The sequence below is a fragment of the Rhamphochromis sp. 'chilingali' genome, assembly GCF_963969265.1.
Source record: "Rhamphochromis sp. 'chilingali' genome assembly, chromosome: 9".
NCBI lineage: Eukaryota > Metazoa > Chordata > Actinopteri > Cichliformes > Cichlidae > Rhamphochromis > Rhamphochromis sp. 'chilingali'.
Genome location: NC_137936.1, coordinates 32,720,903 through 32,745,118, shown reverse-complemented (window position 1 = coordinate 32,745,118; position 24,216 = coordinate 32,720,903). Strand labels below are relative to the sequence as shown.

Sequence of the window (24,216 nt, the reverse complement as noted above, 5' to 3'; positions counted from 1 at the left end):
TCTTTAAAAAGTGAGTGGAAAGTAAACAGTACAGTTAAGATTGTTAGTTAAGTAGTTTCCTTGGAAACGAATCCCACCACAGGACTAAAGACATAATGGAAAATAAATGAGAACAATGTTATTACTCTACTACTACTACTATTGCTAATCATAATAATAATATCATTATTATAATACAAGTAGTTTCGTGATTACTTTTCCAAGACATCTGTATTAGAATACATAAAGAGACAGCCACATATTATCACAAATCAAGAAAAACACGCGCAAGAGTGGTTGAATGACCTAAATATAACCAAAAACAATCACTATGATTACGTCATTTTAAAAAACGTCGTGTTTTGTACTGCTTCCTCTAAATGCAGCCGCTGAAAGGAAGCAAAATGTCTTCCTGTAAAAATCGGCCAAAGCACCCGGTGGATATATTGTTTTACAGCAGAACCGAGGGCGAGGGTGAAACTGTAAACACGCGTTGAGTCTGACGTCTACTTTGGACACGAATGCAAGCAGGAAGACAGGTGGTGTTTTCCCAGCTTCCCGCCCACTCTGCGAAGGAGTTAGGAGGAGGGTTTTTGAGCAGGCAGCCGGACTTTGGAGCATATAACTTTTTAAAAAGAACCGTGAGTGGTGGTAGCCAGACTTGCACAGATCCTTGCACAGATTTAAGATATTTGCGGTGTGTGAAGGTGAGTCTACATTTTGGCCTACTGCTAATGGTACTAATGCGTTTCTTGTTGTTTTGCAGTCTTTCTTCTTCCTCCAACTTGTTAATGGTATAATCCGCCTCTACAATTTTACCGCTTGTAGTTTAAAGTAAAACATTTAACGAACACTTAATAGCAACCTGTTTTCAGAAAGTCCCAGATTCGTATTTGTTTTTCTGTTTAGCTTTCGGTTGTGCTGTTGTTCAGATAAGGGAAGTTAAATATCTCCATACGGGTTATATGGAGCTACCTACTATTATTTATTCCAATTTAACAACAGACTAAAAAAAATATTTGCCATCTTAGTTGAAATTAATGATTATTGTGCCGACTACTTTCTTGCTACATTTATTAATTTGAAGGTCTAAAATTGTTACAAATGTTTACATTTTTCTCAGTATTGTTCAATTTTGTTTTGTTTGTTACAATTAAGAAGATGATACCATCCATTGTCAGGTCATTTGGATTGAAATCGTATCCTTCAAAAGTGTTAAGGATGTGTTGTATATGTGGTGTTGTGTTTCACCTTTCAGAGTCCAATATGGAAACAGAGAAAGAAAAACAAAGGCCTCCACACAGCCAGTTGATTTCCGTGCCTCCCAAGGATACAGTCCGTCTCCTGGAGGTATACGTAAAACGTAGCCTCAGCCTAAATGATGGCACTCATGGGCTTAAAGTGGCTGGGAGGAAAGAAAAATGGGTGACAGTGCCAAAAAGACAAAGACATCATTCCAGCGACCCCTCCCTTCACTTGGCCCCTTCACTTGAGAATGTGGATGGCAAAGAAATTGATACGTTCTCTCCGGTCGAACATGTACCAAACCAAACCGAGAAATGTCCCGAAGAACCAGAGAAACCGACAAAAAAATCAAAGAAGATCAAGAAAACCTCATTTTGGAAAAATATAATTGGCTTTTTCACCCGGAAGGACAATGAGGATAAAGACGATGAGCAGGACAGTCCACCAGACAAGTCCAAGTCCTCTGAGACAGTAACTAACTGCTTGCCCATTACACCAGTCACTTTACCAAAGAAGTCAACAAGAAAAAAGTCCCTAAGAAGAAGATTCTCAAAAAGGCAGCCATCTCTGACAAAACCAAACAAACCTGCTGACATCACTGGAGTTGAAGGTATGTCTGTGGGAGAACTGACCTTAGTTAACAATCAATGTTATTTTTTACATTTTTATAGTAAGCCAAATCACTGGAATACAAAAAAATACACATTTAAAAATAACCAAATCTTCATTTTGCAGCTGTTGTCAGTGTAACACCAACATACTCTTATTATGAGAAGGTGTCAGAGGAACTGGAAAAAATTGTCCATGAGGTCAAAGAAAAAGAAGAGGTTGCACCACTTTCAGATGGTAAGAAACAGTTTAGTTCTCTAAATTTAAGTCATGTACATGTCAGTCTGAAAATACTTCAGTATTGGCAACAAATTTGATGAAAGAAAAGTAAAACAACTCCTAAACCAAATGGAAGGTTTGTGCTAAAAATGTAACTATACCATACACTTAAACCCACATTGTTACATGTAGCAGACTGTGGTGTGAACAATGTTGTGAACTGCTCAGAGCATTAATTACACTTCATCTTTCTGTTTGGTCTCAGAGGAAGTAATTAACAGGATCATTGCTCTGATGAAGGAACAGGGTGATGCCATAGATGTCAAGGTTGGTATTAACTGTCAGTCTTGGAAAATTACAAATATTGAAATACTTTATGTGAAATAGTCGGCCTGTATATAATGCCTTGAATTTAAATTGTTTTTAATTACACAGATAAAATGTGTTTTAACAGAAAACAAAAGCTAACTAATAAATCTCAAATTATTATAAAGATAACCATTACCAACTCCAGTGAAAAAGTACAAACTCCTTCACAAATTCATGTTCAAGTTCCTGTGTTTGTCTGCAATACTTAATGGGTTTTTGTGAATTTGTCATGGGCATTTACTCCTGCATGTTTTCTGTTTTTACAATAAGAATAGTAGTAAACGAGGCCTACATGAGAACAGGAAGAGGTGTAAAGTTAAATATGCAAAGTTCTACTTAGCAGCATGTCAGCGTGTTTTGAAACTACAGTTAGTTTTTTGTTTTTTCATACAACAGGTTCACACATTAAATAAGTATGGCTGCATTTGGCAATACAAACTATTTAGAAATGTGATCAGGCATAAATACTAAAGATTTCATGACGACAGCTTCATAAGTCTGAGGATTTGCTGCTTTTCTTTGTATTATTGGATCATAAATTGTTTTTGGTATATTTCAAAAATATTTGCACATGTAAATATGGCCTTTAGAGATATTATCCACATTTGAGCTATGAGCATTTTTAATTTTCTGACATTTTATAGACCAAACAATCAGTACAAAGAGAAAATAAATGGGTTGCTAATCAATAATGTAAATGATCATTAGTTGGACCCATCATGAATCAGACTAAAAGCTTTCTGTTCTCTCAGCTACAGCTAATGATTATTTAGGCTTCCTGATAAGATAGCCTTGCACTCTATTAAATTGTAATTAGCTTTTTATCCCATTTTGTATAACTGTTCAGTAGCTGTTGACTTCACGTTTATTTTAGTAAATCAAAAGCAGATTGTATTAACAGACCTCCTCTTCTCCTTATGTCTTACAGATGAAAGATAACCCCACCCTGAGCTACTTCTTTCAGCAGATGACATACTCTTCCTTCCAAAAGCTTGCTGATGCATATGTTGAGAAAGAAGGTTCATCGACCCAAAAACCTCCAACTGTCTTACCAACAGCACCTGAGCTGGTCAAACTGGCTTTCACACTCGACTTCACGGCCAGGATAGCCGGACTCTCCAAACAGAATGTAGGCCACATTACTGGTCTGGGAAACCGTTATCTACAGGACCGATTTGAATACAGACAGGTAAGGATCAGATGAAATGGAGAGGGATAAAGCAAAGAGAGTAAACATTAGAAAGAAACAGCTTTCATGTGTTGTTCTCATAATAATGAAACGATGTTATCAGTTAATTATTGATTAAAATGGGAATGCAAATGTTCCCTTGCTTCAATATTTGAATGTATATCCCTAAAAAAGATGCTAAATATAGCGTACGATATTGTTTATTTTTAAAAATGACATTGAAAAAGTTTGTTTTATTTAAACTCTTATGTTCTCTTACAGGCATGCACAGATCATCCATGGTCTGACAGTGATGACTGAGAAGCAGCCAAGCAGAAACATAGCTGCACATTAAATTTTGACAACCCCTCTTAGCACTGTAGATGTGGTTAAGGATGCATTGCACACCTGAGTTCCTTTTTACAAAGGGGCTAGCTAAGAAATGCTTTAAGCCTGCAAAGAGACACATGCTGTAATCTATGTTATGTTTTCTTAATATTGTTTTTGAGTGCGTGTTAAACTATAAATTCGCAACAGAACGACTGCTGAGAAAACTGTTTGGATGTTGTTTGAGTGCATGAGTGTTGTCTTTCACATTAAGGTTCAACTGAGATATAAGTAAACTACTAACAAACACAGCTGGCTTCACAAAACTAAAAAACTGTGACACTTTGCTAGGTTGAGTTGTGTATATGAATTTGTAAAAATGTGAAAGATCAGTGCAATTTTTTATGTATAAGCTAAACAACTTGGTGCAAGGTTCTTGAATATTTTGGTATTCTAAAATGTGACTGATGTTTGTTTTTCATGAATGCTGGCATTCATATTAAATACTAAAAAGATGTTTATATTTTTTTCCATTGAGAATTGATGTATATCTAAAGGCTGGCTTAATTTAAGATCAACTTGACAATAAAAACAGCAAAAATTAAGACTTGCATCTCCCTTAATTTGTTGGAAAAATAATTATTGTGAAGAGTATTAAAAAAAATTCATTATCCTTCCACCACCTGAGAAACAGAAAAATGAAGCTAATAGAACAAATCAAACATCAGCCTTAGGCTATTACATACCTGCTCAAACCTGTTTAGGAGAGGCTAGAGATCTCTGTTTATACCTGTTAGGAAGCAGGCTTCAAGAAATAAAGCCATCAGCTTCTGACATACATGGGCCACACCTCTTAACCTTTGAATTCAGGTGTTTTCAATCCCATTGCCACGGCTATATAAAATCAGGCTCCTAGCCATGTGGTAGACCTTTCCAAACTTCTGTGGAAATAAGAGCTCACCGAATTCCAGCATAGTACTGTAACGGGAGTTGCTCGTGTAGGTATAATGTGCAAGTGGCTCGCTACTTTTGTCCATACAATGTATGCAGCTGCAGGTTGACAAAAACTTAGAAACTCTGTTCTAACAGATGAATGCAAGCTGAAGCAATAAAAAGACCTTGGGTCAGCCACACCTTTGTGTTTTACAACTAACATATAACAACATATTTTAAAAGCTGTACAACCCTGACAATAAAACAGACTTGTTAAAACTACTGCAATTATAAATAAAGTATGTTTTCATCAGCTTTGCAATAAATAAAAAAAGCTTTACATTGACAATTCAAAGTGTATAAAGAATCTGTATACATTTGATAGACTTTAATATATTTGGAATAAGCAAATATTAAATGGAAATCAACAGTCAATATAATTATTATGAAGTACTATGACTGCCTCAGTATCCTACTAAAAATAATGAACACGTGTGATTTTGTGCTGTGCTCTACAAAAAAAACGAGAAAAAGACAAATGGAACTGCATGATGAACACAACACAGTTATGAGTGTTGTGTATGACATGAACCACTGAGATCTGATTTAGTGAAACTTGAAGCAAAGTAAGCCCACACATCAGCGTTAATTCTTTGAGTACCGTAGTTAGTCATTTCAAAGGCAGCATTAAGAGATTAAGTTGCTTACTTCGTTGACCTTAATTCGGGTATCTTATGTAAGGCAAAAGCAGTTTGTGGAAGATGGCAGGTAGTGGAAAAATCCAGGTCACAGCTGAGTGACTATTTATGCTGTCAATTGCAAAAGATATATTGTGATGTGACTAATGACTCACTTCTAATTTATGCCCTTGCAGGGTTTTGGCTTGTGACAGGGAAACCACACAGGTAATCAATGACAGGTCACTAAGGTGTCCATCCATGCCAGCTGCATTACTATTCAACTTGTTGGGCAATCAAACGTCTTTACCATGAGAAATAACTATTGAGAGCACTGAACATTATGCTAGCTGTTGTTTGAAGCACATTACCAATCTACTGATTGACTTCTTCCCCCCTTCCCATTGATCCTGTTCTCATGAGTCTTGCAGTAATTTTAAAAATTAAGAATCATTGTGTCTGTATGGCTGCATTGATAATTATACAATTTATACTATCAACACTTTATTGGTATTTTTTTCCATGTTCCAAAAGACCCGTTTTACAAATTTCTATACTGTTTTTTTTTTTCTCCTTGTGACTGAATTGTTGTTACAGGTCATTTATGTGTTTCCTAAACCTTAAACACACCAGTTTCAATCTTGTTTTTTTATTATTTTGGTCTGGTCTGGTTCATGGACTGTCCCTCACTGCTCATACCATTATGTGGTTTCAATTATCTTACCAACAATACGACAGACAGACCACACGGAAGGTCTGGTTTGCCTAATGATGACTGGTTTCCTAGTCTTGTCTATTTTTAACATGAGACAAAAGCTTTAGCGTCAAGCCCCAGACACTTAAACTGTAATATCTTTGTGAATGATTACTTTTGCCCAGTCACAATTAGGTAAGGGTTATTTAAAATAAATATCAATTAAAGGACAGTAAGAAAAGGTGATTTTGTGTAAACCTTTTACATTTTTATTGCTTTTTAAACACAGAGAAGGCAGATTAATCAAAGAGACCAAAACCCATATCTTCGTCGGACTCTTCCGATTCTTCTTTCTTCTCTTCCTTTTTCTCTTCCACTGCAAACAACAAGATGTTGTTTAATGAAAAGATAAGTACAGAGAGTAGTTACCAGCGCTGAGATCCCACACAGCTAAACTTTTACAGCGTTAGTACAAATTTATCATCCAAACTTGCAGAAGCTTTAATTTTCTTCTTTAATGACAGATATATAAATATATACGTACCAGCAGCAGGCGCAGCCCCAGCACCTCCACCAGCGGCAGCTGCAGCAGGTGCCGCCACGGCACCGCCTGCTGGTACGGAGGCTAACTTAGAGAGGCCTGTGGAAGAAAAAAGTGATACACAACTGTTAGCCAGCTCCAGTGTATATCATCTTGACCTCTGCAGTTATTTTCAAAGAAGGGCCTTTACCTGAGTTCACAACTTCATTGATGTCTTTACCATTGAGCTCACTAATGACCTGCAGAGAAGAGACAACTCAGCCACGGCACATTTTCAGAGGAAAAGGCTCAATGTTTTAGCAACAAACCTTATTTAAGCGTTCATCATCGGCCTCAATTCCCACGCTGTCCAAGATGGACTTGATGTCCTTGGCAGAAGGATTGGCGTTTCCACCGAGAACAGCCAGGAGGTAAGCGGCCACGTAACGCATTCTGTAGTGATAACGAAACAGAAGTGAAGAATCTGTGTGCCAAGTTACGAATGTAAATTGGAAAATTTCATTTCGAAAAGCATCTCAATATTCCGGTTTGTGTTACAGTTAATCTTGATGGCCTGATGATTTTTTACATTAAGTAATTAAAAGGGGGAAATCATGAGATTAGAGAACTTGAGTATAATGAGCATTGATGCTGCTAATTATATTACTAGAAGATAAACAGGTAACAATTTCAGAAAGTGTAAGTTTAGCTGTATTTCTTTTCTCTCAAAATAGGCCTGTAGTGGGTGACCACGCATGCAAACATGAATAGTCCATATATAGTTAAAGCAAGTCTTTTCTACATGTCTCAACAGAAATGTCGTTTTTTTGCTGCCCGTATGATGGCAAACGTGTATTTTGTGCAGTACTAGCTGGTTAAAAATATGATAAATCATAGTCTTGGCAATATTCCTTTGAGTGGAAGGCCAAAATACGTTAGATTAGCACCTTTCTTTTTTAAAGCAGGAAAAGGTGATTTCTAAATTGTATTTTTATCGAGTAGTCTGACACTCAGAAATACTCCAGGTTTGCCACTAGGGGGCCTGCACGCACCCTCGGTGAATTTATTTAAGGACAACGATGAGTACTTTCATAAAGCAAAAAACTGAAGTGTATAACTACTAGTAGTTCTATAAGAATATTTTGATTCTTTAGTGTTTTTAAGATTATACTTTGAGTCTTTAAATATGTTCGGAGAACCCAGGTTTAGCAGTTCAGCTGTAGTGTAGCTGATGTTTTACAAATAAAAATACTAAACATTACACACGGACAAAAATCACCATACTAAATATGCAGGTCGCTGTTCGACTTTGTATTCAGTGCCAAGAACACATGGTGTAACAGCCTCTATGCTGGTGTGAACCATGTAAGCTGGATACATCAGTTGGGACCGACAGAGGCAGCATGGCGCCCAGTGTTTGTCTGTAGCAGTCCTCCATTATTGACAGTAATTTAGGCAACAACGACACATTTGTAGCCGAATAAAATCAACCATCAAACACGGGTCACCTTAAAAAATCATAAGGAGATACAAACTAACATCTATAATGTGACGGATAGTTGGACTTACTTTTAAGTCTAAATAGACACGAAACGTCGGTCACGCTAGAAAATCCGGAAGAGGAAGAGAGGCGGTACCGGAGGTTGTATGAGATAGAGTGCGTCGATTTCATTGGTCTGCTTGATGACAGATGTATACGTCAGAATCATTGTTGGACTTGGATTGTGGGTAATGTGGTACAGAATGAAGTCGAGCGTCTCACTGACCAAATAAATCGGTAACAATTATTATAATTTCAATATTAAATACACGCTGGTCTAAACTGCAGTTTCGGATCTAAAGACCACTGTACATTTATTCTGGAAGTGCCCAACTGAGAATAATTTCTTTTTATTGTTGAAAATATTGGTGAAATTATTTTCCATTGTGCAAACAACTTAGGTGGCTTATCTCCAGGAAAACAGCACACAGAAAATCGTTTTTGTGCACTGGGTCGTTGCTATTATAACTTTACTCTTATAATTTGCCAAATTTTACACCTATAAATGTAACTTTACAAGTAAGAAACCATGTTATTATTGATTTTTGGTGAAGAAGTCGAACAATTAAGTTACATTTGTATTCGCTCCATTATAAGTTTTTATATATATATATATATATAACATGATTTAGTGGAAAATTTTTGTAGCAGAATGACACCTTTCATAAAAATACACTAAAAACATTCTATTGTTGTTATTATTATTCACTTTCCATGTACAGATTGGATAGTAAATTAACTGGCTTGTAACAATTAAGTCATATATCTACATTTAATATTTATAAGTAAATATAAATCAATTCTAAATATATATAAATAAAAATGTAACATGATATCTAATAAAATGCATCTAAATGTTAAGGAGTAAAGGAAATTGAGAATTAAACAGGAATTGGCACTTAAAAAATTAGTCCTTTAAATCAGCTTTACAGCACTCTTCAAAGCATTTGCACTGCATGTTTCAATGTTCCAACTTTAAAATATATTAACATATTAATTAGCCTGTAACAGAAACTAACATAGTTATAGCAGTTGTCATTCATAAATCATAGCTGAAATTAATAATTTTTTTAATTACATAGTTGGTTTGGGGGAAAAACCACATGGTACAAATCATTGAAGTGCATGACAGTGAGACAGCTCATTCAATATGTTTACTTCCATCAAAAATGATCAGAAATAGTGCTCAGGTACTGGTAATATTACAAAAATTCCTTACTAAGATGCAGACAAATTCTCTAGTGATCTTTTGTGTTTTAAACATTGCAGAAAATACACACAAAAAAAGACAAAATCAAGTAATCCTTTCATTGCAGCCTATAGTTCAGCCACCTGCTCCTGTCTGTCCTGCGTGAAGAGCCAATCGAACAAAAAGACCACCAAATCTGAAACAAACTCCACAATCGCATTCACGTTTGTCAAGTACCAGATTTTATAGCCACATTCTCCAATAAAAATGACCAAAAAAGTGACCAAAAGCCCAAGGAAGATGCGGTCCATGTAATAGTTTGCTTTATCTCTGAAGGTCCACTGCTCCCACGGTTTTGCAAACTGAGCTTCACGGTATTTGCTTAAGTGTAGCAAGGCATTATGTTCGTCATCCATCTCTTCTTCTGGAGCCTCTAGATCTTGTTCTTCCCCTTGTTCCTCTCCTTCTCTATGAGTGTCAGCCATCTTATAGTTGGTTGGGCATGCAAAATTCTGTTGCTGCTTGAAAATGTTAAAAAAGCAAACGTAAGAAATGATTTTGCAAACTGATGTAGTGATAGTGTTTTGTAGAAGCCTTAAATGTTTCTCCAAATATACATATAAATAGTCTTACCTTGCGAAGATTTCAGTTTCTGTGTGATGAAGTCACGATAGACACTTCCTACTTACACCATGCTTTTACCTCTCTACTGTAAATATTGTTAGGCCAGTGCTCACAGGGCTGTGTGGTGCAAAGGCAGTAAATGCCAGGTTGGTTATGCGGCACCTGCTTCTCTAAGATGAGTGCTGGGGATTAGACCACACTCAGCAGTTTCAAATCCCTCAGCGAGGATGAAGGTTAGAGATGGTAATATATAGTACATATTGACATGTTGAGCGATAATTAAATACCTTTTTGAACCCCATTGTTTTAACACAAAGCCTGGTGTTCTGAGCATATCAAATGGAAAATCATTTAATATTCTAAAAGGATTATACCGCTTTTATGTATTAAGTACTGAGTGGATGTAGTCCTGAGGTCAAACTGATGACGATGCAGAACCGATGCGGCTTTAGCAGAAGCTTTAGCCTTGGAGTTGGAATAAATCACTTGAGCATAATGCTCTGTTGTTAATTTCTTTAAATGCGCCAGAGCCTTTTCACCATTCTGCCACAGCTTGTGAAATATGGCCTCAACTATGTGAATTCGCTGAGGAAGTCCCTGCATCCTATGATAAAGACTTATGGCTGAAAGGCTTTGATATTGGCAGAGTTTTTGTCTCATTTGGTGTAGTGCCTGAATTGATTAATTTGCATTCAAGGCAGAGCCTTTTCATCTCAGCATATATTGAACTGTTTATGTGAAACCCAGAGAACAAACTGCACTCTGTATTGATATTATGCCAGTAAATCTCTTCACTCTTCTGACTGTGTTCATGTGACTCATCAAGCATCTAGTACGTGGTTTTCCAAATTCAATCTTTGCAATGAATCTAATCTCATTTATAAGTCAGTCGACCACTTTGGCACATATTGCAATATTTCGCCCACTATGGAATGCCACTGGCTTTCACACAAACATGGATAATGTCCTTGAAATATAATAACTTTGGCGATGTCTAAGACATACCTGCAACATCTCACTGAGTAGAATGTATTTTGTTAAAATGGGAAATACATCTCTTGTTTCCACTTTGAAGCATTCTGAGCATGAAATATTGAATGCATCATTTATGATGTTTATCTACAGCACATTACAATGATTAAAAAATTCAATATGAATCAGTAAGGAAAGAACTTAATAACAAAAACAAAACAAATCAAATGCCAGACTGATGAAGATATAATTTTCTTTCAGTTTTTCTCACTGCAACCTTGGTTTATTCTAATGAAACTCACAGAAATGTAAATGGTTAAGATATGGGTGTTTCCCAAGACTCAGTGAAGTGCTGTGTTATTCCAGCTAATGGGTTTATTTTCCTTATCAGTTCCATATATCATGTAATCCCATTAGTATTGTTGATACACCATCACTGGAAACCAAGAACAGAAATATCGCAGTCCTTTTTTTACACTTAAATTCACTCTCTAATTTAGGACTACTGTGCTTGTAGGGTATGCGGTCGCTTCTAAGGGTTTACATAACATGCAGCGGCGAATGATTTGGATGAGTGTGGCACGGAAATGCTTCATCTTGAATGCATAAACCAGCGGGTTAAGAGCCGAGTTTACATGGGACATGAAAATCCCTACCTTTGAGGCTATCGGATTGATACAATTTGGGCAAAATAAAGTCACACAGTTCATGATATGTATTGGGAGCCAGCACAAAGCAAACAGAAACACCACCAAGGCCAACGATTTGGCTAGTTTCAGCTCCTTCCGGAAGTACTTGTCTCCATCACAGGTGGCCTCAGCACGGCGGTTAAGTTGCTTCCGTATGACCCTAAAGATCTCCACATACAGAGTGATCATTATCAGCAGTGGTGGTGCCACACAGACAAAGAAATTAAAGTACACCATATAGTCCATCCTTATAACAGCGGTGAACTGGCAGCATATTTCACTGGCGTTGCTGCGGTTTGCGGTATCCCGGTTATTCCAGCCAATCATCGGAACCAATCCAGTGAGGAAGGAAAGAATCCAACAGAGACAAATTGCCACGAACGCTCGCCCATTAGTCACTATGATGCTGTACCTGCGCAGTATGATGAAAAAGAAAAGACAGGTTTCCGATTCACCTAAATGCGCATATGAGTACTATAGTTATAGTGTTTCATTGGTCCAATGTCAGCCTTTGAGATTTTTCAAAGTTTTCACAACTGACACTTGACATCAGGATCCAACTGATATATAAAAATGTTGTGTGGTAGACCGCCAGCTTTCATAAAAATGCTACCTCTGTCAGTTGTTTACATAGACAGGAACATTTTAATTTGCTTAAAAGGTTTTTATTTGCATTAAACCTTGCAAAGATATATGGTGCTGTATATCAGTCATGAAGATGGAGAACCTAATTCACTCGATTGAGCACATATTAGGCTCTCTGACTCTAAAGACAATTAAAAAGAGATTAACACCATATGTTCTGCTAGTTCAAGTTCAAAAGACACATGCTATATAATGTGATATCAATTAAAATGTTTGTGAAATAAATTTATGCTTATAAGTAGGATGAATATTGTACAGAACCTAGATCAGTGGATGACTAATTTGCATGATTAATTTTGGACAGGAAAGCTGCAATGGACTGGATCAGGCAGTCTTTATCGGTCAAGGAGGATGCTGACATCAGTTTCCTATGGTGTTCTGCTATGAATATTGAGTTCTTCTTAATGTAAACAGATCATGATTTACTACATTGATACTGTAATTCTCAACTTTCACTACTTTATTCCAATTAATTTATTTTTACCTTTTCAGATAAAACAAATAACAATAAAAAAACAAACACACAAACAACTGCTTTTAAATCAGTTCCTCACCTGGTAGGAATTTTGACTCGCAGATATCTGTCGATGGCTATTGCCAGTAGGGAAAAGATGGAGCTCTGGGTGATCATCAGAATCAGGCAAGACAGGAAGAGGCATGTGTAGAACTGAGTGTAATATCCCACACTGATAACGATAGCTAGAGGGATGACCAAAAGTCCCACAGCGATGTCAGCCATGGCCAGAGACACAATGAAGCAGAAGGTTGCGTTGCGGAGAGCCCGGTTTTCATACACCACCAGCACCACCAGTACATTCCCCACCACAGAGGCCAGAGCAATAGTGGTCTCAATGGAGATGTACACCATATCCATGTGCTCGTGAGGTTGGACAGGACAGGAAGTCATTATTACACTTCACAGATCCCACTTATCTTAAAGAAATACATTTAGTTCAGACTTTCCATTTATCATTATTTATGTTCCTTACCTGACTGGAGGAATTTCCTATTTGTGCCATTTTCACAGTGAGTGGAGCTTATGTTCATGGTGGCATGGTGAAGAACTGAACCTCAGAATGTCATTCAAGCTCTGGACAGGACTGGATACCCTGCATCACCACTCTTCTACGTCCTCTACTCTCTCGCTCTCACCAACTCACTCTCTCACAAGTCATAAAATCAAGGGGAGGGACTTTGATTCCTGCAGCATCCTGCAGCAAGAGTTTCACTTGCATTAAGTGTGTATCTGTGTGTGTGTGTGTGTGTGTGTGTGTGTGTGTGTGTGTGTGTGTGTGTGTGTGTGTGTGTTTGCGGTTTTTGAGAGGAACTGCGGTCTGTAATAACTGGCAGGAAATACTGTCAAAAGGGCTTAATAATAGCGAGCTTTAACCTCAAGATGGCTCTGCATTAGAACTCATTTTATCTTACCTTGTATGGTGCTAATATCCTGCTTTTTCCAGTTGAGGCTCCTGTCAAAAATTAAGGGTCTTATGTCGAAACTCACCTTGAAACATTAAGGCATGCTTTCAAAATGTCTAATCTCTATTACTGCAGTGCAATTTTTATCTGAATTAGCCAGCCTTGTATTGCTCTCCTAGAGCTCGTGCAAAAAAAACTGCCACTCAAAGTATTGGTGCAAGCGAGAGCACATCACTCCAATTTTAGCTTTCCTTCACTGGCATCCGGTTTGTTTACAAATCCATTTTAAAATCCATTTAGTTGTTTAAAGTCTCTTAACAGTTGTGCTCCATTTTATCTGTCTGAACTGCTGTACCCATATATCACTCTCACTCTGTCACTCTCTTTTTGGGGGTTTTTTTTGTTTAAAAAAAACAGTTTTACTCCCTGACCTTTGACCCAGTGAGAGATATTAACAGTTATTCTGAGATACTTTTTATGTACTATTTTATTGTTTAACTTCTACAGCTCTTTTGTTTTTCTGCATCTCTTACCCTTTCTGCTTTTTGGTCAGCCCTCTTGTTGTTTTCTAAAAGTGCTTTATAAATGAAGTGGTACAATATGGTATTATAAAATGATTTACATATATCAGCCTACAACCAAAGTTGAAGTGCTTTCTAGAATGTAATAAAAATCCTCTAAGAAAATACTACTGCAGCAATGCCTGAAATGTCTTGCCTGTAGTTCTGGCTTTTCATGTGTTGGCACACTGGCATAAAGCCTACCTGGCATGCCTTTGACCCACTTTGGATCAGGGTGTGGAGTGCTACATTACCAGCTTATTTTAGCCAGCTTAGCAAATGGCATTCATAGACTGTATAGGTGGAAATTATTGCTAGCATACAAATACATACGAATGATCTGATATCCCTGTGTTTGTATTGTTCCTACATCATCATTGGTCCAGGATCAACATTGCAACTGACCAATGGCATGGTCTGAGCATTCAGTTAGCATTAGTCACAATGTTTGCTAATGCAGAAATTATTACTAGCCAACATTAGTAACCAAAATTTGGCTAACAGGAAAACTAAGTTAATAGTATATTTATTATACTGCATAAATTAATAAAGAAAACACCTGAAATGCTTATCATTTGTTTCCAAAGAGAGATTTATATAAACAAAGACAATTTGACAGGTCAAGTTCTCTTGTATTGCTCGTTTCACTTACAGATATAATTCCAATCAGTCACTGCAAATACCTCTTAAGTTTAGAGCAGCTTAAATGTAAGAATGCACATTTATGTGGAAATAAACTAATAAACATTTGACTGTTTGAAGTTTAAAACACAAACTGTTTCCCAGGTCTTTCTTTTGAACTGCTTTTCTATAACATGAATTACCCACAGGTAGTAGAAAAAACTTCATTTACTTATAAAGCTTAATTTAATTGTCCATCCAAGGATGCAAAGACTTTGGCAGCATTACTGAGCAAGCAATCACTGAGATGGTCTTTAGTTGCTTAAGCAAGCAGATTGAATGTCTGCCCATAAGTATATTCAGTAAGATCACTTCACTTTAAAGAAAGCGATGACTCTGGATGTTGTTTTGGCCGGTTGCCTAAGATCTCAGGCCTGAGTGTATGCATTAGGACATTTGTGAGAAAACACTGAATCAGACTTACAGGCCTCTGTCACTCCATAATCAATCTATACACATTATCAGTACTGAGGAAATAACCGTGAATACAGAGTACTGTAACATAGAACCCTGTTGTTGTTTATCCATATCCTTATGACAGTTTCCTTGTTCCCTCTTTTTCTCGTGAAACAGTCCAGTAAAGTTAAAATATTCCTTAGTGGCAATGTGGTTATTAAAAGCTAATGTAACATGCCTAAGAAACATGTATTTGGTTCCATTATTTATTTATTCAAAGTCATGGTTATCTATCCCCATCAAGTTGTCACGCATTGGTTTTACAGGCTTCTTTCTTCGCCTCACACTAGAGTTGGATGTCTCGAGACCGGTCTTGTAAAGTCACGTAAAAGTGGTCTCGAGATCGGTCTCAAGGCCACTTTTATGTGGTCTTGGTCTTGTGTTGGTCTTGACGGACTTCGGTCTTGTCTTGGTCTCGCTGTCTCGGTCTTGATGTCTCAGATCGATATAGTGGTCGGGAGATTTGGAGTCAACAGTATCCATGACACACAACGTAATGTTCGATAATGTGTCATACGCAAAAGCCCCACTCAATTTCCTTTTGCTGCTCAGCTCTCACACAGTGGCTCAGCTATACTTCAATCCCTCCATATTGTGGCCAATCACATGTGAGGATATGGGATATTATCATTATGTGAAAAACAGAGAGGGTGAGAGATGCGACACTCAAGTGGAGAGTCCGTCTGTCCTCTCAGTAAGTGAGTGAGACAGTAGACAGCGGTGAGCAGGGCTGTGCGAGTGCATCGCAAAAACACATAAATATGCCTGACACCCGTAAACGAAGCAGCATCTGGCTGCAGTTTAAAGACTTTTTTGTCTCGGTCTCTGTCTTGGTCTCGTCTCGACTTTGTCTTAGTCTTGACTCGGTCTGTCTTGGTCTTGGTTTAGGCGGTCTTGAAGTGTACCTCACACCAAAAGATTGATTAGTATGTTGCCCTATTATTTATGCTGTCTCACATGAGGTACTATGAAAATAAAAAAGAGCCCCTTTAATCTGTGAATTGCACCACAGTAAGTAAGGCAGTTATTCTGTCACACACATAACAGTGCACAGCCCATATTGAACATACTACAAATTCCTCTGTAGTGGCGATACATTTATCAAACATAGTGAAGACTTGTTAAATTTCTTTACACAAAATATTTTTGTCCCAATCTGTCACAGGCTGTACAATGAAATCAGCCACCTGATTGCTCCACAACCTGCATTATGCACAAACCATCATTACCTATAAACAGAAAAAATAAATTTGATTATGGCCTTGCAGGGATCCGCTTCCACATGTGCCACAGGGATTACATGACAGTAACACTTCTATTACCGGTATCAATCAACAAAATTATTCTCAACATCCTCATCAAGCATCCCGGTGCAATGTAGAATTTATTTCACTCTGGCATAATCATTTAGCTGAGTTTTCAGGTGAAACACACACCACTAAGTCGGATTATGCTGTAGATGGGGGGGGGGGGGGGGGGGGGGGGGGAATAAAAGGGAAACAAAATAAACAGGTGGAAGTAGCAAATCATTTTACTTGTATCCTTGAATCTCTCCCTTCCTAATTATGTTCTTCCATTTATTTTCTTACAACCTTTCTCCATCTCTTCACTCTGTTGTTAGAACTGCTGTCCCTCCTCCTACACTGCTCCAAAGCAAGTGCCAGCAACAGCAGCCTCTTGTGACTGCAAGCACTCATTACCAGTTGTGGCTAATAGTACTGTAACTATTGTTACTAATTTGATACAGTTTGCTGCATAATTTGATACAGTTTGCTGCATCTGTTTTGTTTGTTTTTTTGTTGTTGTTTTTAGTTTTTTTAGCTTTTTAGCGCCACTTTTTAAAAATTTTGTTTGCCCATCTTTCCCAACCACTTGTTCCACACTAAACTCTGTTCTACAGGGTGCGTGAATGCACAGGCAAGGTACGTCAACGGTCGGTTGGCTTAAAAGATTTGATTGTGCAATCCAGTGTCAGTAATGAAAATAGACAACATATGCCAGATTACCAGTCCAGCCTTTTTTGTGCTGAGTAGTGATTGGAATTCTGGCTCTTTTTAGAGAACCAGCTCTTCTGGCTTGACTCACTAAAAAGAGCCGGCTCTTTCAACTCCCAACCGGCTCTTCGGGTTGTTTTGTTGCTTTAATTAATTTATTATCAACAATAATATAAAATTATGCACAAAATAAATTACTAATGTAAAACGATATGTTTTTTATTTACATACATTTATTATATAAATAAATTTATTTATTCACTCCACATAAAATGTAAAAAAAAAAAATTATAAAATACAAAAACCAACTATTTACAATTCAACTTTTAACTATTTAAATTTTCATCTTTTTCCTTTTAAACAAATTTAAAGTGAAACCACACAAAACACTGCAAACCACAACACAATGAATTTCAAATATGCAAAACAAAAAGAAGATGCCCGTTCTCTCTCATATAGGCCTGGGATGGGATGGGATTTTTTTGGGAGAGTGTTTTCCTGCTTGGAATTACATACATAGGATTCAGTGCATGAATAAACTTTCCAAATCCTTTATCATTCACAACTGAAAATAGTTGGAAATCAAGTGCGATCACTTTTGGCTGGTCCTTATCAATTGAGTTCTGTCTTGCTGGGGTCACAGACTTCTGCAAAAACTGTGTAATAGAGCTCTGGGTTGATTTAAGTGGTTGTGGTGGAATACGCTGTAGATGCAGCAGCAGCAGCATCAACAGTTGCAGTAGATACACTGGCACCTTCATTAATATCACACTCAACAGACTCTGTTTCATCTTCTCATTGCACTGATGGGTGGACAGTTTTCAGGTGCCAGTGCAGGTTATTTGTGGAGCCGGCTCTATCTGATATCCTTTTCTTGCAGACTCTACACTCTGCCTTTGTATTGTCAATAAAATTTAAATGGTTCCAGATTTTGCTTCTTTTCTTAGTGTCACCCATTTTCTTTACTATACCTTTCTAATGTGACAATGTTATCTCTTGTTGTTGCGCCTGGCTCTCTTTCTCTTAACTCCCGCTCTGTTCCTGTGCTACCCTGAGTGTAACTACCACCCCACCCCCCCTCTGCTCAGCAAACACAAGGTTCGTGTAGCAAAAAAAAAGTGAGAGGGTGAGAGAAAGAAAGAAAAACACTCCCCTCCTTCCCTCAAAGAGCCGGCCTCTAAGAGCCGTTTCGTTCGCGACCATCACAACACTAGTACAGAGATTATGCGTTTGCAACCAGTGTTGGGAAGGTTACTTTTCAAATAAAACAGGTCCGCAGCTCCGAAACATATAAAGGGACCTCTGGCTAATATGTCGGGTTCTGTGTTGGGCTTGCAGCCGAAAACTAGACAGAGAGAGGCGTTGAAAGGCTGCTCCAACGGAACTTATTGTTTCAGAGAAAAACACAAACACAATATACAGTCGAGTCTGAATAGCTTACTTACAACTGGACTACACTGCCCATGAGGCTACATTCTTTGGGGATATGCCTGTAACACTCTGCCTATTGTCTTCATATTAAATAATTTTTTGAACAATAACAATAATTAAAAAAAATATTCCTCACGTCATTATGCGGGCCGCAAGTAGAGGTGACATGGGCTGCGAGATTAAGACCCAGGCATTAGAGCCTCTTAATGCGTGTTTTGTTTGGGTTTCCACCAGCGTGGAATTACCAGAAATAGAGAGGGCATAGCCTAACATATGAAACAGGAAAAGACTGCTGTGTAATCCTTTTATTTCAGCAAAGTAACTGTATTCTGAATACCACCTTTTTAAACGGTAACTGTAACGGAATAGAGTTACTCATATTTTGTATTTTAAATACGTAGCTCCAGTACGTGTCTTCTGTTACTCCCTAACACTGTTTGCAACTCATAGTCTGTGTTCCCATTTAGCCCTTTGACAGACTGGTGACCTGCCCAGGATGTACCCTGCCTTATAGCTGGGGTAGACTTCAATCCCCCATGACCCTGAACTAGAAAAATGGCCACAAAAATGAACAGATGTTCCAAATAATTGGTCAGAGGTTAAAAGTCCTGTAGTTACCACTTATGTTACCAGTTATCACTGTGGCCACTGTTGTTTCAAAGGGAGGAACAATAATTTATTCACCTCTTAGTTTGATTGTACACCTTAGGCTCTATGTAAAGGCTGCCAAAAAAAAAACATAAGTCCCCATAGGTCGCTTCTGTTTCTCACTCTTCAGAGCACTGTTCATCCTCTTTGTGCTCACGCAAAGATACACATCTGCACCTGAGTGAAACCTGTAAAGGGTAAATACACTGCAGAACCTGTTTATACACTCACTATTTTTTCTTTGTGGGGGGGGGGGTTGATTGGGAGACTTGAAGGAATGGTACAGACCAATGACAATAGTATTAATGGAGGATTAATCTGGTTACTGATTTCAAGAAAATTTCATTTTGCTTTCTGGATTGTTGTTCCACGCTAACACAAACTGGTAAGTTAGTTTTTATTTATGAAAGACTCCTAAATCTTTCATGCAACTATTAGCAATATCGTTTGTTTAATCCGTCTCCTAGGGTTGCCAACCGTCCCTTAAAATACGGAATCGTCCCGTATTTCGAAACAAAAGTACACGTCCCGTATTGAGCTAATAAGGGACGCACTTTGTCCCGTAATACAGTGAGAATCAAAAGTAGTCTATAACTTTTAATGGAATTAACGCTTTGTTTGAAAACATAATTCCCAGCCCCTCTCCTGCTTTGTGACCAATGAGCTGACAGCACACTTATGACAATTCGAGTATGACAATTCAGATTACCGCTCATCTCATTGGTCGAGGAAAGGTCGCTTACGGAGAAAATACCGGAAGACAACAGATGACCACAACAAGAAGCATGGCCAACAGGGAAACAAACGCCGACACTGCGGTGCAAGTCTCGGACGACAGTACACCTAAAGCTGGGCAAACACTGTGCGATTTTTTCAGTCACGTTATTCAGCTCCTGCTCAAACTGCACGATTGACTCGCAGGGGTTAGAAGTTGGTAGGTCACGATGCAGGGTCTCACACTATACCGCCCGATGCTCTGATGCGACCTGAGTGCTCACACTGTGCCTCCATAACATGAAGGTTATAACAGAAAATCTGTCGCGCTCTCTCTCTCCGTCTTACACTCACACAGACACACACACCACCACCATCAACTTTGCTAAATTGCTAATGAAAAACATGATCAGGCAGCTGTAATTGAGCAGCAGTGTAAATCCAACTGTTTTCACGGTTGTTGTGGTCGTGATAATTTTGTGATGCCACATCGAAAAGGCTCGGATGAGCTTTCCAAAGTTCTACAAGTTGTGCCTCCATCGCTTGTGTCCAGATCACACGCTGCACAGCCGTGCTGCAACGTCTTTTTCACGGCGTTTACGTGTTTGCGCTGTGTGAGCGGCTGTGATGAGACCCTCACGAGCGATTGATGATCGGGAGCTGGTCGTGAGGTGTTAATCACTTCTCGTTACCCCACATATACTACACGATGCACGATGAAGGCCAAAATCGGTCAAAAATCGGCTCAAAATGGGCCTAAAACCGCACAGTGTGAGCCCAGCATTAGAGCAGCAATGTTTGTTCCCCTCAGAGAAAGGGAAGAATGGGAAAAGGAAAACACCTGGCTGGAAAAAGTTAATATGGGCATGTGCAATGAATATCAGCGGTATGTGGCCAGAAGTGTGATAATATAATTTATTTTGTGTAATAAACAACTGCAAGGATAGATGATTACAACAAATAGATGACTAATACATAAAAGTAATACATAGATGAATAATGATGATGAGTTAAGATGCGTAATCATGGGAACAAGCGGGTTTACAAACAGGAGCAGCTGATTAGCATTAGAAAATATAATTCCCTCGAAGCACAGGCAGACGCAAGTGGTTTTCTGTCACTGGTTTATTTGAAGACTTCTCTCCAAAGCCACCGTGAAAACTATACAGCATTAACAAAATAAAACTCAGCATAAGACACAGCAGTAAAAACACTGTACAACAAACACGATAAATAAATAAATAAATAAATACCTCGTTGGCTGCATGCTGCAAAAAAGGGAATTAGCCGCCGTTCTTCTGAGGTTTCCTTTAACCGTGTGTAGTCAAAGTCCACTTAACATGTCTTTCAATAAAAACCATCCTTTCTGCGCGCTTACAGGTGTTTTTCTTCGTTCTACCCAAAGAGGAAACTAGCGCAACTTGTAAGCGAACTTGACTTTCAAAATAAAAGCACCAAAACGTTGACTACAAAAAACAAACAAAGTAATGTACAGCTTAAATAATTTACAATCATGACATGGATCTTGACGAGATAAAGAAATAATCCAAATTATATACAATGTCATCATGCCAACAGTTACACTCCCACCAAATCACACAAATCTTTACGTGGGATTTCCCTAATGAAATAGTCTCTCCAAACAAGCATTTCTACTTATCACCAAAGACTTCTCGTTATCAACCCTTTGTCAGGTAACTTCCAGCAAATAACCATTTAGTCTGCTTCTAAGAGAGTAACCACTCTTTGAACAGGTCTCTCAAGAACAACAGTTTTAGCTGTGTGGCTCCCTCCTTTGTCATGTGTATCACTGACGTGCAACTTTATCCTCCTCACTCGATTATCTGATCCTGGATAAACTTCTGTGACTCTAGCCATCTTCCACTCATTGCGTGGTGCCAGATCATCTTGTAGAAGGACAATGTCGTCAACCTTGATGTTCCTTCTGTTCTTCCGCCACTTTTGTCGCTCTTGTAAATTTAGAAGATATTCTTTCTTCCATCGAGTCCAAAACATATTAGCCAAACACTGCACTCGACGCCATCTTTTCCTAAGATAAACATCTTCTTTGACAAACTCTCCAGGCGGGGGCAGAATGATCTTGGACTTCATTGTTAAGATGTGGTTTGGAGTCAATGGTTCAAGGCCTGATGGATCATTCAAATGTTCAGTCGTGAGTGGTCTGCTGTTGATGATAGCCATGACCTCATACAGAAAGGTTCTCAAGGAGGTGCAGTCAAGCCTTTGAGATGACTGATCGAGAATAGCGGTAAGAACACTTCTTATAGTCCTTATTTGACGCTCCCAGACACCTCCCCTATGGCTTGCTGTTGGAGGGTTCATGAGAAATTCACATCCTAGAATCTTAGCCTTTTCTTGATCCATTCCCTTCATTAACTCCATGAACTCTCTCCTAGCACCAACAAAATTTGTTCCTTGGTCGGATCTTAGCTGTCGAACATTTCCTCTTATGGCTATGAATGCCCTTAAAGCATTGAGAAATGCATCAGTTGTCATGTCATCAACCACTTCTATATGTATGGCTCTTGAACATAGACAGGTAAACAAAAGACCATATCTTTTGAGAGTCTTTCTTCCTTCCTTAACATAGATTGGACCAAAGCAGTCCATGCCAACGTAGGTAAAAGGCGGTGTTGTTTCTGTCCTATCTTGTGGCAAGTCACCCATTTTTTGCTCTTCAGTGGATCTTCTGTACTTCCTGCAGGTCACACATTTAAAAATATGTGATGAAACTGCACCGCTACATCCCAGGATCCACCAACCATTTGCTCTCAGTTCGTTCATTGTCATTCCACGTCCTTGATGATGGATTCTTTCGTGAAAATGCTTGATTAGTAAAACTGCTACGTGGCTATTTTTTGGCAGAATTGCTGGGTGCTTCACATGAGGGTGCAACGTGGCTTGACTTAAACGTCCTCCCACTCTTAAGATCCCTTCTTCATCCAAGAAAGGATTTAACTTGCACAGTGGACTGTTTTCAACTATTGTCTTTAGCTCCAAGCTCTTTATCTCATCTGAGAATGCTTCTTCCTGAACCAACTTGACAATCACAAGTTCTGCTTCTTTTCTCTCCTCTAGACTTGTGCTATCACTTGTTCTTTGCTGAATACCTTTGTGCATTCTGATGCATCTTTTCAGTCTGGCAACTGCTCTCGATAACCTTGACCAGTCCGAGAATTTCTTGAAGTTATCCAACAATGATTTGTCTTCCTTTGACTTTGTGTTACACACAATCAGCTTGCGGAGTTCAGGATCATCCTCCTTGATTTCACCCACCTTGCATTGTCTGCCAGGAAGTTCTTTTTGCCAAAGAAATGTTGGGCCGGTAAACCAATTTGAGGTCCTAAGCCGCTCTGCAGTCAAACCTCGAGAAGAATGATCAGCTGGATTATCTTCTGAAGCGACATAACCCCATTGTTCAGGGTTTGTACTTGACTTGATCCTCTGTATGCGATTTGCTACATATACCTGAAACCTTCTGGCGTCGTTGTTTATGTAGCCAAGAACAACAGTGGAATCTGTCCAGAAGAATTCCTGAAGATCCTGGATTTCCAGTTCACTGCGAAGCATGTCGCTGGTTCGGGCTGCAACAACTGCTGCAGTGAGTTCCAGTCTTGGTATCGTAGTAACACTGATTGGGGAAACTCTGGATTTTCCCATTACCAAAGAGCAATGTACTTCATCAGATTCACTGATGGCTCGCAGGTAAGTACATACACCATATCCTGAGAAACTGGCATCTGAAAAATGGTGAAGTTCATACCTTTTGACATTACCAAAATCAGAAGGTAAGAAGGATCTTTTGACTTGCATGTTAGTCAGGTTGGGAAGGTCTCTAATCCAGGACTCCCACTGAGGTTTTAGGATTTCTGGAAGCTCCTCATCCCAGCCAA

At 38.5% G+C, this 24,216-nt stretch overlaps 3 protein-coding genes across 3 annotated transcripts; 1 reads left to right on the top strand and 2 right to left on the bottom strand.

Annotated features, from left to right (window-relative positions):
• Nucleotides 1–361: 361 nt before the first annotated feature.
• LOC308402829 (uncharacterized protein) lies at nt 362–4,521 on the top strand. The gene is made up of 6 exons (XM_080891926.1): nt 362–686; nt 1,238–1,834; nt 1,960–2,070; nt 2,318–2,379; nt 3,350–3,610; nt 3,872–4,521. Exons 2-6 carry the CDS (start codon nt 1,246–1,248, stop codon nt 3,908–3,910), a joined length of 1,062 nt encoding a protein of 353 aa, XP_080748052.1. The 5' UTR covers nt 362–686; nt 1,238–1,245; the 3' UTR covers nt 3,911–4,521.
• A 1,942-nt stretch (nt 4,522–6,463) lies between these two features.
• rplp2 (ribosomal protein, large P2) lies at nt 6,464–8,422 on the bottom strand. Its single transcript, XM_080891435.1, has 5 exons — nt 8,310–8,422; nt 7,070–7,193; nt 6,952–7,000; nt 6,765–6,860; nt 6,464–6,596 (listed from the first exon to the last, which is right to left on the bottom strand). The coding sequence occupies exons 2-5, from the start codon at nt 7,190–7,192 to the stop codon at nt 6,520–6,522; spliced, it is 345 nt and encodes a 114-aa protein (XP_080747561.1). The 5' UTR covers nt 7,193; nt 8,310–8,422; the 3' UTR covers nt 6,464–6,519.
• Nucleotides 8,423–10,904: 2,482 nt separating this feature from the next.
• On the bottom strand, nt 10,905–13,418 carry LOC308402976 (adenosine receptor A1-like; the record flags this gene model as incomplete). The annotated part of the gene is made up of 3 exons (XM_080892160.1): nt 10,905–12,166; nt 12,954–13,276; nt 13,389–13,418. 3 exons carry the CDS (start codon nt 13,416–13,418, stop codon nt 11,557–11,559), a joined length of 963 nt encoding a protein of 320 aa, XP_080748286.1. The 3' UTR covers nt 10,905–11,556.
• Nucleotides 13,419–24,216: the final 10,798 nt, after the last annotated feature.